The sequence below is a fragment of the Propithecus coquereli genome, unplaced genomic scaffold, assembly GCF_000956105.1.
Source record: "Propithecus coquereli isolate 6110/MARCELLA unplaced genomic scaffold, Pcoq_1.0 Scaffold1, whole genome shotgun sequence".
Classification (NCBI taxonomy): Eukaryota; Metazoa; Chordata; class Mammalia; order Primates; family Indriidae; genus Propithecus; species Propithecus coquereli.
In genome coordinates, this window is record NW_012133857.1 from 24,989,245 (window position 1) to 25,003,885 (window position 14,641).

At 40.3% G+C, this 14,641-nt stretch overlaps 1 protein-coding gene across 8 annotated transcripts in view; it reads right to left on the bottom strand.

The window, feature by feature from the left end:
• CADPS (Ca++-dependent secretion activator) overlaps positions 1-14,641 on the bottom strand; it is a 524,321-nt gene that overhangs the window by 168,699 nt on the left and 340,981 nt on the right. For all 8 annotated transcript variants that reach the window (XM_012642835.1, XM_012642705.1, XM_012642642.1 and 5 more), the window contains one exon: positions 7,689-7,755. In XM_012642835.1, the coding sequence (XP_012498289.1) occupies positions 7,689-7,755 (67 nt within the window). The remainder of the gene's footprint in view (positions 1-7,688; positions 7,756-14,641) is intronic.

Sequence of the window (14,641 nt, forward strand, 5' to 3'; positions counted from 1 at the left end):
GAAATTCGGCTGTGACAGTCAGAATGCCTGGGGTAGAACAACAGAAAACATGGAGATCTAGTGATCTCAAATGACCAGCACATATCTGAAAGTGCACTTTGGAGAGAAGGGCTTAAAGGACTACCCTTTTTCACATCACTGATATTTTCAAACGGTATGTACCTTCTCAGGGAATAATAGGACAGACTGTTGGGACTTTTGAGGGTACAGTCATCATGGTTTTATTTTAAAGGTGGCTGGACCTCATATATACATGGAACTCCTTAGCTCATTCCCAGCCACTTGTTTAAACTAGAAAATGCTTTGAAATAATGTTTCTTTTTTTTTTTTTTAGGGCTGTATCTACTTTATTTATTTATAAATATTAAGGGGGTACAAATGTTTTTGATACATGGCTTGACTCAGGGCTGTAAATGTGTCCATCACTGAAATAGTGTTCATTGCATCCATGAAATAATGTTTCTTAAAGACTGGACGACAGCCACTTTCATGAGAGAGAGAGAGAGAGAGAGAGAGAGAGAAAATGTATGTGTTTGTGTGTGTGTGTGTGTGTGTGTGTGTGTGAGTGTGTGTTGGGAGCGGGTTTGGGGGTAGGTTATAAATATACATATTCTTTAAGTCAGACCAATTTAATCAGAATCTTAGGTCAGGACGGGCCTCAGGAATCAACATTTTCGTAATTGTCTCAGATATTTCTTAATACACGCCGAAGTTTGAGAACCACTGTTTTAATATATAGAAACTGTCCAGAAACTTTAAGGTTGCCCCTGAGTTTCAGTTATATTTAGCAAGTAGAGTCTAGTTATGAGATAAGAAAGCTAGGCCTTTCTTGTCCCTGACTCTCCCTTCCCTTCTCCCATCACCTGTGGAAGACTAAAATATTTGGACATACAACTAATAGCAGAATGCATTTTGTCTAAATTCTTTTTTCTTGCCTTTACCATCATTTTTTGAGAATTAATCATCTATTATTTTTACTGAACCCTGATTACTAGCCCTTCTCCAAAGTTCATATACATACATTTTAGAAAAGAGTTGTTTTATGGTAAATTCATTCATTCATTCAATAAATACTTAGGTAGTGTGGTTGGTGCTGCAAATACAAAGATACACAAAATCAGACATGTCTAGAGCAAGGGCAGACATTAACTACATTATTTCAGAAATGTGTTATTTTAATAGTGATAAGTATCAACGAGAGAGGTGTATGGTGCTGTGAGAGCTTGGGGGTTTGGTCTAGTTGGGTCATTGGGCAAGGTATTCATGAGGAAGCACCGACTGAGCTAAGATCTGAGGATGGAGAAAATTTTTTGCAGTGTGAAGCACACAATTCCTGGTGACTGAGGACCATTTTTAATGTGATGTGATTGTAAACGAAGAATCACAGCAACTAAATCCCAGACTCCTGACTGACACTGAAACAAAGGCCATTTGGTAGAGTAGAGAGAGAACAGGATTCGGAGCTGTATAGACCTGGATTTGATTTTCAGATCCATTGTTTTCTGGCTTTGTGACCCTGGGGTAGTTCAGTTAACTTTGCTGTGACAGAATTTCATGATTTTTAAATGAGGATGATGATAACACCTGTGGGACATTTCTTATGTGTGCATGTGGGACATTCATTGCCCTTCGGCAGCTGAATCCTAATTTTCCATGGGGAACGTACCTCTTTTCCACTTTCAGTCCAAGTGGTTTGTGTGGAGCTACCTGCACCTCTGGGGGGAGTAGGGTGAGTGGGACACGTGACTCAGGACTGGCCAATCAGCATAGTATCTCCTTGGCTGCTGTGATTGGTTCACAGATGGGCACATGACCACACTGGGCCAATGAGAGCTCACTGTGGGCCTATGCCAAACTATTGGGGAAAAAAAGCTTGTTTTTTTCTGGGACTGCTAAGCTGTTATAAGGCTTGTGTTGCCAGAGTCCAGCACATTGAGAGATTTTGCTTGAGGAAAGTCAGCTCAGAGGAAAGCAGAGCCAAAAGATTACATAGATGGAGAGATTGAGTCTTGACGACATTGTTTGAGCCCTGGACCCAGCCATGCCAGAAGACTCTTCAGTTAATTACTAGTTTAATTAACTAACCAATACAATTCTTCTCCTTTTAAAACTTAAGCTTCTCTGAGTTGATTTTTGTTATTTGCAGCTGGAATATAAATATAAATGCTCTTTAGGGCAATTTTGGAGATGAGTGAGAAAAACAAACATTCATTCAGAGTTACAAATCGCTCAACCACTTAGGTATCTTACAGTTCATTTTCATGGTTAACTTATTTTAATATTGTATTCCAAGGGGACTACTCCTGTATTCTAAAGGCATTTTCCATTGTCCAACAATATTTTATCTCATTCAGATTTAGCAATTTTCTGAAAGCGGGAACATAGTTATTAGTAATATTTTCTGTAGGACATCAGAGAGAGAAGTTATGGATTTAGGAACCACACTGGTTCCATCTGATGCGAAGTAATTCAGTTCTAGAGCATTTTGTATACATAAATCTCTTTGGGCCCCATCTAAGTGTTTGGAGTCATGGAAGGCATGTGCAGTCGAGACCTGTGTTAGGTTTCACATTTGGCTGCCTCCCAGCCACTGACCTTGGGCAGGCCATTTAACCACTCTGACCCTCAGTTTCCTCTAACATGAAATTGGGAAAACACTTGACCTTACTGTAGTATAGAAAGGTTGTGAAGATCAGCTTGATGAACTCTTTGGAAACATTAAGAGACCATATAAATATAAGTGACTATTTAGAGGAACCACAGAATATTATAGTTTATATAGTGCTAAAATGGGGGAAAATGTCTCAGAAGCACTTTGAAGACCAATCAAAAGCTGATTTTAACCAGAAATCTTTTGAGCATAGAAGAAAAATATTTTTAAATTAAATAGATGATTGAGTTGAGACTTTTTAAGCTGGGCTGGGTGATAAGTTGGCCTGCTTTCACTCTGTTCCTTACACACACAGCGTGGGGAGTTCTGGCTATTGCATGGAGCTCGGTAGAACTGGCACCTTTATCATTAGCACTGATTTGGTCCCATTAGAGTTACTAACAGTGGTAATCAATGTGCTTGGTCCTTGCCTTGATCCCTGGGGTTTAGAATGAGTACCCAGTAATTTCTTGACTAAAGGTGCTGAGGACCCAGGGCTAGGGTCTGTGGCCAAGTTCATAGGACATATATTGGAATTTCAAGGAACATGGCTGAAGAGGCTTTGTTATGCCATTTGTATACAATCACCTGTTTAGCTACTTTGATGCTCAGCTCCATGGAGCACATAAACTTGGGAAGGGTATAGTCTGAAGGGAATGGGATTCTTCACTTTAAATGGGACAATCACCTCCAATGCATTGTTTCTCTAAGGGTGGTATTTGGACCACCTGCATCAGTGTCTCCTGGGCTGTTTGTTAAACATTTGGATTGCTGCGCCCCGTCCCAGACCTACTGTATCAGGGTCTTCTGGAGGGCACCTTGGGATCTGCGTTTTAAACAACATTCCATGCCGAAGGCCCAGGCCCAAACTTGGAGAACGTCATCTCGTAGTGCAGGAATGCTTAAGTCTCTGGCACAGAAACACCCTGCAAATACTTCGTTCCCTTCACAGTTGGTGGGGCAGACTCCAGCCATGCCCATAATAATTTTGGCCCTGATCCTTAAAAAATGATAATTGCTACTTTGTTCAACACCCTCTGAGGATGATGTCCTTTGTTCCTGGCTAGTTGGAAGTCCCTTTATAATCTACCATTTTATTCCCCAAAGTACAAGCATTAAAAGGAAATTTCACCTAAGGAGAATTTTTAACACTTCTGTGTTACAAATAAAAAAGTAGATTACGTGTGCATGTGTAGGACAGGGGATGAATTTGGGGAGACTGATTTTGGATGCCTTCTCTTCTTCTTAGGTTTTTCTAACAATTTTCCTTGGATTAAATCTAACGTATTAAATCAAAACTGTGTTGGAAATCATGTATGTTCCCAACTTGCTATAAAATATGCTCCACAAAACCTAACATCTGAATTGAAAGGAACAAAGATTCAGTAAGTCACTTGAGTGGATTGATTCACTTTCTGTTTGGTGGTTTCCATACTGTCTTCCATAGCGCTCCCTCTGAAGCTGCCTGGGAGCAGGGGTAGGGCAGGAACGCAAGGGGAGCCGGCTCCCTTCCCCAGCTCCTTCACTCTTCCTCAAATTTAACCAGAGTAGTTCTCCTGGTTTCATGTTTGCATTTGGAATTTTCATGTTAGGGTTTGGTGGCTAAAAAGAAACTGAAAACTGTTTGAATGTATGACTGAATTCAACATCGCATCAGCTGTTGGGCACTGATTGTCACCGCTTGGATCACCATGCTTTTCTTCAAATGACCTGCGATATTTTTGCTTCCTCTGAATTGGGCCAGGATTGGTGGCCTTGAACTTTGCTCCTGCAGCTCTGTTGGCATTGGAGTTGTTTCAAAGACAGTGGGTTTTTTCTTTATCATGGTGATAAAGTGCTTCTAAATGTGATCATTTAAATAGGGGAGAATAAAAAAATGGAAAGAATCCAAAAATAATGCAGTATTTTCTAGGTAGGGCACCCAGATTGCTTTTAGACATTGTTGTGGTGCATAGGGCAAGAATGGAAACAGAAGACCTGAGTTCTCATCCTGGCTCCCCCATTACCTTTGGGATGGTGGGGCTGTCATGTCACATCTGCAGGTCACAGAGGTTGTTAACCTGAATCTGATTCAGGTTGGAACAGGAGGTTTAATTTGTGGGATTGATGTACCCAGTGTCCCTCAATGGCTCTTTAAAGTTAATGAGAATCACATGTACATAAAAACAACTCTCAAAATCCTGAAATTCTTCTCTTCCGCCCTTCCAGCAAAGATGTTGAGCTTTACATGGCCTGTGCCCTTTTATGATTTTCAGACGTGAGCAAAGAGCTTGCTTTTTAGCTACTGTGTGATTCTCATCTTCTCTTGTAGAAGGCTCAGTGTGAAGACCCTAAGACATCTATGTGCCAGTTAAACTGCCTGAAAAAAATCATTTCCTCTCTTTCAGTTCTGTACTTATTGAACAGACATGGCTTCACTGATACTTTCAGCATATTTCCTCCTGTTGCTTTCCTGAAGAGTACCCCACCCCGGAAAAAACCTCTCCCAAAGTAAGAGGGCAGCTGGTTTTCCTAAGTACTTCATTATTTCGGTGGAGCATCCACTGGCTACCTCAAAGTGGGAGGGAGACTCCACGTGAAGGTGAGAGGACCACTTGTCCACTTCCTGTGGGAAGTTGTCACCAGCCACTTTCTAGAGCACAAGATCACTCCTTTTTCAGAACTACCTGACGCATGCCTGTGCTTTTCTTCTCTCTCTTCCTTTTTTTTGTTTTTTCTTCCAACAAACATTTCCTGAAGGCCCGTGCCAGACACTAGGCTAGAGAACGTACATGGGCATGGTGGGGAAAGAGGGAAGGACACAAAAAGAATCAGTAATTGAACTGGCCTTGAAATAGCACACAGTGTATCAGGGGAGGCCAGGCGTGCTCCCAAGTAATTCTAGGAGAGGCTGCCAAGTTCAATGAGCAGCGCCAATGGGTGAGGACCACCCATGACTCAGCACTGCCTCTTTTGATGCATCTTGGCTCCCCATTTATATTGTGTTTTCTTTACAGTGGACACTAAAGTGCTGTTTTAACCTGCCTAGCATCCATTTCCCTTTCTGGTAATGGTTTCTGGTTTTGCACTGAAGACAGCTCAGCGGGACTGTCAGTTACAGCGCCACCTCCTACCCCACTAAAAGATGGGTGTGTGTCCCCAGCTGGACTAACACAATTCTCTCCCTCTCTGGAATTTGACCCTTGAGCGGAGTGATGCCAGGATAGAAAATGGTCAGAGCCAATTTATCCCGTGACCACACCAGTGACATAGTTCCCACCACCTGGATTTCCAGGACTATCCTGGGCCCCGTCCTTAGTAAGGATGGGCCATTCAGCCTTTTCAACAATCCTATGAGCTACCTCCAGAGACTTTTGTACATTCTTTTTTATTTAAAACTTTAATTAGCTTGACTCTATTTCCGCTGTTCGCACAAACAGGACTCTAACAGATACCTTCCTGGAAGTCAGAGACCAGACCTCACAGTTCTTCTCAATGTCCTCTCAATGTGCCCCACACAAAGTAGGTGCTCAATAAATATTAGTCAGTTGATAGTCTGAGGAAATGTCTTCCATTGCTTACGCATGGGTTATTTTAAGGGATGGGCATCATTCCAAATTTTTTCTTCTGGCTAGTTTACTTTTAAGGTTTTGTTGTACCCTATAGCAATAATGAAAGCAAAGATCGCCTCTTGCTTATAGCCAGAGAGCTGCATTTTGCCTTAGTGGCACAGCAAAGACTTGAGCAGATCTGTAGAAGGTGCAGTCTTAGAAGTTTAGAGCTGTTAGAACCTTCAAGGTCATTTAGACTTAAGTCTAAGTTTTATAGTGAAGTCTCAGAATTAGTAGCACTCTAAACACTAGTCAATAACCCAGTAAGTACCTTTAATCACTACATTACAATTTGACTCACTTTGTGGCATCTTTCCGAGTACATTATAAATGAAATTTTGGAAACTGAATTATAGTTTAAATGCTCTAACAGAGCCTGCAAACTAAAAACAGGCAATGGCAAACTCCTTTGCAAACTGGAAAATCTTGATGTAAAACCCAAATAACCAAAACAACAACAACAACAAAAAAAAAAAAAGAGGGGAGTTTTCAAAGACATATATTACTATTTCTGGAAGCATTCTTAAGAAACACTCAAGAGAGTAAATGTATTATTTATGTATTATTAATGTAGTAACGTCAACATCTGCATCTATATCTATATCTATCTATACACAGATGTTCCTGGCAGCACTGTTAATAATAGCCCAAATCAGAGAAGTCCAGAAGTCCATCAAAAAGGGAAAAGTCTACAGGTATAAGAGGCAGAGATAATTGTACAAACATGGAAAAATATCTATAATAACATATCTGAAAAAAGCAAGTTGTAGAACAACATAAAGAATTTAGTTAGTTTTGGTTAAAAAAATGTCTATCTGGAAAGATATATTCCAGACTATTAAACATAGTTACAGGAGGTTGGTTAAGACTTTCGAAGCCCAGGCACCAAGAAGACTGGAGTGTTCCGCTGCAGGTAATTCAAAATCAAACATACTAAATAATGAAATAGACGCAAAAAGCCCAACTAAATTCTGACTTTTCACATAATGCCTTTCTCAGTGCTTTTAGAGAGACTAAGTTCTTTTAAGCCAATGTTAATGTCCCTATTGCCCTGATCAGACACATGCTCGTTCCCTGCTCCCTCAATGCCTCCCACCCCAGGGTCTTCCAGCCCTGGCAGGGGGCTGAGGAGGGGTGCGAATCTACTCTCCCTGACCTATTTTATATACTTCTGTATTGTTAGAATTAAAAAATGATGAGTATGCATTGTTAAAATTTTACAGTGATATAAAAGTAGGAAACAGAGCATGAGGAAGCCGTTGGGTGCCGGAAATGTTCTGTTTCTTCCTCTGAATGGTGGTTACACGGAAATATGTAAAAGTTCACTGAGCTAACTTGAGCTTTGAGTACTTTTTAAAGTTATGCCTTAGTTAAAAAAGCATTCATTCATCCTTTTATCAAATCTTTAATATTGACATCTCTTAAGACTGACAGAGTTGAAGAGTTACCTGCACCAAGACAAAAAACCTTTTCTTCCATCTCTTCCAGACATTCTTACCGATGGCCCATAAATACCTAAGGAAAAGGAGAAAGACCAGAGCTGCATTAATGCTTGAGTGAGTGGACTGTTTAACACATTTTACCACAAAGCTTGGTTCTCATAAACGGGGAAATGCACATGGCTCAGGAGCGGAGCGCAGATTTTGGAGCTCTGTGGTTGAGCACAAGGAATAGTAGACATGGTTCACTTCCACTAGCAGGAGGAATTGTGGCCCATCATAAAACTTGACTTAGATTTCTTGACTGATTCCAGAAAGCACCTTGGAAAATGTTACATCGCAACTTAATTTGTATATGTGCTAAAAGGTAGGGAAACTCCTAAAAGATGTTGCACAAGAGAGAGAAAAAAAAAGTGCTAAATCTCACAGCTCTAACTCTTTCGCCTCCTGTCAAGCTTCATTCAGGAAAACCGTCCCTTGTTTTCTTTTGCTGTAATTCTGACAAACACGGATGTATTACAGGAAGGAAGTTCCAAGTCAACATAGGAAGTCCTCCCTACTCCCTTCTCCAAATGCTCTTCTGTTGATGGAAATTAATCTTTACACAGCAAAATGAAATAAAAAGGAAAGGTAAGAACTACAGAGGCATAGCTCAAAGCTGTTTGGAGGTTTTAAGACCAATGTTACTAATTCATTCATGAGTTATCCCATCAGCCTGTAGATTGTTACGCGTCGAGCTGGCACTGATCTAGGAGCTGAGGCTGGTGGTTTTCAGGAAGGAAGAAGAGATCTGGTAATACTCAGATACATTCAAATACTTGAGTTCTAAAATTGGCTTTACCTGCTATCAACAACCACTGGACAACTTCCAAGTCCTCACTTCACCTAGAATCAGACGGAATTTCTGCTTCGAAACATAATGAAGAGTGCACCTAATTAAATTTTTTACTGTTTGACAAATTCCAGGGGCTCTTAGGAGTGGCTGGCAGCCAAAATCTATTCGGCTCTTCAAGCCAGAAACCCAGGAGTCATCCTAGGTCCTTCTGCTTCCTCATCCTTATTCCTCAATTGTCAAGTGCAGTTGATTTTTCACCTCCTGGAGGTTCCTCACTCTGCTCCATCTTCCCATTTTCTACTCCCAGGATTTCAGTCCCCAACTACATTTCTGCTTCCATGGACAACTACAGAGGAACCTCTTCATTGGCTTTAGGGACACAAGAATGATTTTCATCCCATTCCTGGCTATGAGACAGAGCCTGCCAGCTGCCAATCCTACCATGCCTTTTCCCTGCGGAAACTCTTTCAGTGGGTCCCCTGTTCACATGAAATGTGCCCAAAACCTTGGCCTGTCACATCCCACTTTTGTGATTTGTCCCACACATCTGTCCACCTATTCTGTGATTTGCTTGATAGTCTTTAAATTGACTTACTGAACGAGAATAAATTTATTTTGAAAGGAAACTTTATATTAGAGGCTTGATATACTCATTATATATTATGTAGAACAAATTAAAATACATAATAATTACACTTGTCCCTTGGTATCCTCAGGGGATTGGTTCCAGGACCCCCACGGATACCAAAATCCATAGATGCTCAAGTCCTTGATATAAAATGGTGTCATTTTTGCATATCACATACTCGCATCTTCCCCTATACTTTAAATCATCTGTAGATTACTTATAATATTGAATACAGCGTAAATGCTACAAAAATACTTGTAATACTGTATTTTTAAATTTGTATTATTTTTTATTGTTGTATTGTTATTTTTATTGTTTTTTTAAAAATATTTTTGATCCAAGGTTGGTTGAATCTGCAGTTGTGGAACCTACAGATAGGGGAGGCTGACTATATTTAATCCATGCTTGTCTGTATGTCACTAAAACTCTCTTGTGTGCCATCGGTGGTGTGAATATAGCTGCAGAAACTTAGCCTATAGGGACAAAGTCCAGCATCTTGACCCAGCATAACAACTCTTCATTTTCTGTCTCTGCTTAGCTTGCTAGACGCAGCTTTTGTATGTTGTATTATCTGTAATTCCTGACCACACCAGAAAGCTCTAGACCTCTGTAACTTTGTATAACCTATGCTGTGTGGAATGCCTTCTCCCTGCTCCTTATGGTAGAACTCATATTCTTCCTCAGTCTAAATTCCTACCTTGATGTCATCATTTCCCGGGTCTTATAGATAATTCTGCAGTTATAATTATCCCACAGCTTTAATTTATTTGTTTTCATATTTACTGTTCCTATTGGGACTGTGAGCTCCTCAAGGGAGGGAACCCTGGTCTGTCTTTCTAAATTCTTACTACAGAAACTTGCTCTTCTTTCTGAATTCCTATCAGGTCCTCATATATGAATAAGTAGTCAATTGATATTTGTTTTATTTCAATTGGGTTTGAGGGCCATGCTCTTGAGAGACCAGAGCAATCTTTATAAAGATTTCTCATGAGATTTAAAACTTGCATAAAACATGCAATCCATTGCCAAGTTCTTTGAGCTTTCCGTCCAAAATATACCCCATCTCCTTCCATCCCCACTGCTCCTCCCCAGTCAAGCCACCATCATCCCTCCACCGAGCACACAGGAGCCTCCTAACTTGTCTGCCAGCTTTCACTCTTGCCTCTAAGCTACATTCACTCTGCAGCAGCTAGAGCCGTCTCTCAAATGGGCAAATCCGATCACCAATACCAGTCTAAATAATCATCAGAAACCATGGAAGGGTTTTAAGCAGGGGGCCAACACAATTATATTTCTATTAATATTTAAGATGATACCACTGACTGTGAGGTGGAGAATGCCCTGTACGTGGAAGGGCAAGAGGGAAAGCAGAGAGATGAGTGAAGGGATGTCCTCAGGGCGGCACAAGAGAGCCGGTGGCTGGACAGAAGCTGAGGCAGCGAGTGTGCTTGGCGGCTGGTAAGTTTATTAGCCCCGTGCTGCCCTGAGGCCGACACGGTCCGCTGTGTTGTTGAATGGATCACTTAGCTGTCCTGGTCAGTGCTTGAAATAATATATGAATATATTCATGGCAGAAAATGGACATAAAAGGGAGGCTCAGCTAGGGCTAAAGAGAGACAGAGAAAGAGAGTTATTGGCCTATAACAGTTAAGGGTATAGTTTTCCACGTCTGGTTCTATCATTACTGTGAGATGCTGAGCAAGATACTTAACCTCTTGGTACCCTATAAACCGGGGCAGAAATGGTTCCTCATTCACAGAATCGTTGTGAGCATTAAGTGAGATAACACTTGTGAAGTAGAAGCATGAGCCGTGGCAGGAAGCAGATGCACAATGAATGTCAGTCTCATTATAAAATCTCTCTGTGTACGGAGGAGAATATATCATCAGTAGTGCTAAATAATAACGAAATAAGAAAGAAAATATCCTTAGGCTTATGTACACAGGAAAGTAGATGACTTAAAAGATCAAATGAAGAAAGTGGGTAAAAAATTTTGTGTTTTTAGTCATGCCTGGCAAGGTTGTCGCAGTCTCACACATTTCTGGAATTATATCTGGCAGCTACTCCCCATTCCCCCTTACCTCGCATCCACAGAGAGAGATTTGAAACAATAAATACAGCTACAACATCTACCATGTATATAATTTTAATAGATGAAAATAGAAGTAGGAAAAGGAATTCACTAGAAGCCACAGAATGTACTGATAATTGATATTGAATCACTAACTTTTCCTTCATAATAAAAACACTAGCCACCTCTAGTGCAGTTTTACTTTTGTAGTGTTCTGTGCTGTACCAGTCACATTAAGTGAATTTATTATACCCACGTGGAGGGGTTAAGAGCTTGAATTGGGAGAGGTATTTCCTGGGTTTGTGTGCAACCTTGGACCAATTATTAGACTTATCTCTACCTCGACTTTCTCATCTGTACAATGGGGATGGTAGTAATGGGACCTACTTTAAGGGTCGTGAGGATTAAAGTAGAAATATAAAGTACTTAGAACAATACCTGGCTCAAAGCAAATAGTATTAGCTATATCACTATACCGTAATATTATTCCTATTTTACAGTTGAGTTTGAGAAAGTGAAGGCAACTTTCCCAGGGTCCCACAGCTGGGATTTCCACAACTGAATGAGCCAGAATTTAAACTCAGAACAGTCGAATTTTGAAGCCTCCTCTTCAGGGCACTCTTCTTCCTCCCATTCTAGATGACAAACTGTAGTCTCTTTTTTGAAGTAAGAACGTGAATTGCTATTCTAATGGAACAGAGAGGATTTCTGGTTAAAGGCATCTGAATGGGAAAGCTGGTGGGATCAGAGAAAAATTAACAATTCTCCTTTGGAAAGTATCAGTTGGTTTGTGTGAGGGGGGGGCTTTCCCTCTGAGGTTTTCCTCGGAATTTATTGCTAATTTGGCACTGACCAGAAGGTGTCAAAACCAAGAAACACTGAGGGCTGCAATGTACTGTTTCTGTCTAGTCAGCTCCGGCTACTGCTATTTATTTTCTTGGGTTGAAACATGCTCATTAAACACGATGCACAGTACCTGGAGCAGACGGAAGCTCTGCTACTGCACACGTACAGGTGGCTTCCATTCTAGCTCCTCACACTCCAGACAGATCTCTCTGTGAAGGCATTAGGGGCCTTCACGTCTCTTCTCCAGGCTGTCTGGATTTGTGGAAATCTGGACTTACCAATGGATAAATCAGCATTCTAGTGCAGTGAGCCGCAGTTTAGCTTAGTGGTTATATCTCGGACTAGGGAGAAAACACCTAGGTGGGAATTCGGGCCCTTGTCATTAACTCTCCTTTGACTTAGCTGCCCCGTGCCTCAGTTTCCTCAGCTGTAATGTAAGGATAAAATAATATCTACCTCATAGGAAGGTTGTGAGGATTCATGGAGATGATGCATCAGGTGTTCAGCACAGTAACTGGCACATGGCAAAGGCTGGGTAAATGTTAGGCGTTGCTGTTATGCTTGTTACTATTAGCAGTAGTAGAAATAGTAGTCCTAACAGAAAAAGCATATAATTTCCAACATTGCAAAAGGTTTCTATTTGATTTCTTTATTCAAAGTCAATTTTTGGGCGCATTTCTACTGGGAAATAAAGTGAGGTACACATGTCTGGTTTTGGAATTCCAGACCACATTTAGCATCATGATTCTAATGTATCTTTTCTTGTGGCATTTTTGTAAAACCCATGCCAGTAGGTCACTGGCATTTCTGTCATTTGCTGGGGGCATTTTAGTTATAGGAGAAGCCAGAGTGAGCTACAAAGGACTAATAAAAGAAGAGAAAGATGCATTTGAGTAGAACTCCCCAAGAAGCCCCCCAAATTGCTGAGTCATGGAAGCCCCCTGGGCTCAGTGTCCCTCTGCCGTGAGACTGCTTGGCAGGGCAGCACCATGGCAATGCTTGTAACTTTTCATTTGTATAAAAAAGTGGACAGTCTTTCTCACGTGGTGTTTGTGAATTTAATATGCATTGGTAATGTAGCTCTGTTTATTAAGTATCTACCGTGCTTAGTACTAGGCTTGAACATGGTGGGTGCTCAGTAACTGTTCATGGGGGAAAATTTGTATTATGTGTCATCTCCCAGGATGCCGGGGATGAGAATCTAGTGCAGGGAAAAGATATTTTCCAGAATCACTTGCCCCTGAGTACCTCACAGAGAGATAAGGATGGCTGAGAGGAAGATGGAAACCAGGGACAGGATAAAGTTTCGTCTTGAGGGGACGTGAGGCCAAAAGTCACTGGAGTTGATATTGCTCTGGCCTAGGTGGAGAGTAAGGTTCATCCCTGGTGGGAAGGGTGCTGCACCTGTTCTCCTCTTTGTCCCTGTGCTATGGTGTCTGGTACATCATAAGTGATCATAAAGCAGATTAAAAATTGGTTAAAAATTCTTTTTAAAATGATTTTTATCATTTTTTATCCTTTTGATCTATTTCTAATTAACAAATAATGAAGTCCAGAGAGGTTAAGTGACCTGCCTACAGCTAGTAAGTGGTCGTGCCAAGGATTCCATTCTAGGCAATTTGATCTAATTGGTATTTAGAAATAACAATACAGGAAAGAAGATAAAATAGAATCATAAAAAATATTCGGTTAATCCAAAAGAAGGCAGAAAAAGAGGAAAAAGGGAACAAAGATCAAATGGGACAAACAGAAAATAAATAGCAAGATGACAAATATCAAAATGATAAATTTAAACCTATCCATGTCATTAATCACATTAAATATAGATAGGCTAAATATCCCAAATAAAAGGCAAAGATCTTCAGATATGAGTTAAAAAGTTAGATCCAACTCTATGCTGTCTATAAGAAATGCACTTTATAAAGATACAAATAGGTTAAAAATAAAAGGATAGAAAAGAATTTACCATGCTAACAGTTTTTTTAAAATCTGGAGTGGCTATATTACTGTCATACAAAGTAAATTTGAGGGCAAAGAATGTTACCGGGGACAAAGAAGATCATTTCATAATGATAAGGGGTAAATTCATCAAAAAGACATAATAATCTTAATTGTTTATGCATCTAATAACAGTGCTTCAAAATACATGAAGAAAAAATGGACAGAACTTCAAGGAGAAACAAATTCAAAATTACAGTCAGAGATTTGATACTTTCTCTTAGCAATTCATAGGAAATAAAGGTACAGAATATTTGAACAACACTGTCAACTGACTTGATCTAATCGACATTTATAGATAATAAGTCAGCAAGGGAGATAAAATGGAATCCTAAAAATATTCAATTAGTCCAGTCCAGTAGTCTGGTTTTAGAGTCTGTGCCAATAAGATGGTGTCTTGGAGATCTACAAGGAGGAGAGAGGAATGAGATGGTTTAAAGAACAAGGAGTCTAGAGCAGTGGCACAGCTAAGAAAATAAAAGAGAAAAGGGGATTTTAAGAAGATGGTTTAGGGTTATAAACCGTATCCCCTTTGAGGTTTGTTAAAATGTAAAAGGAAAATTGGAATTGCCGTGAGTTACTCC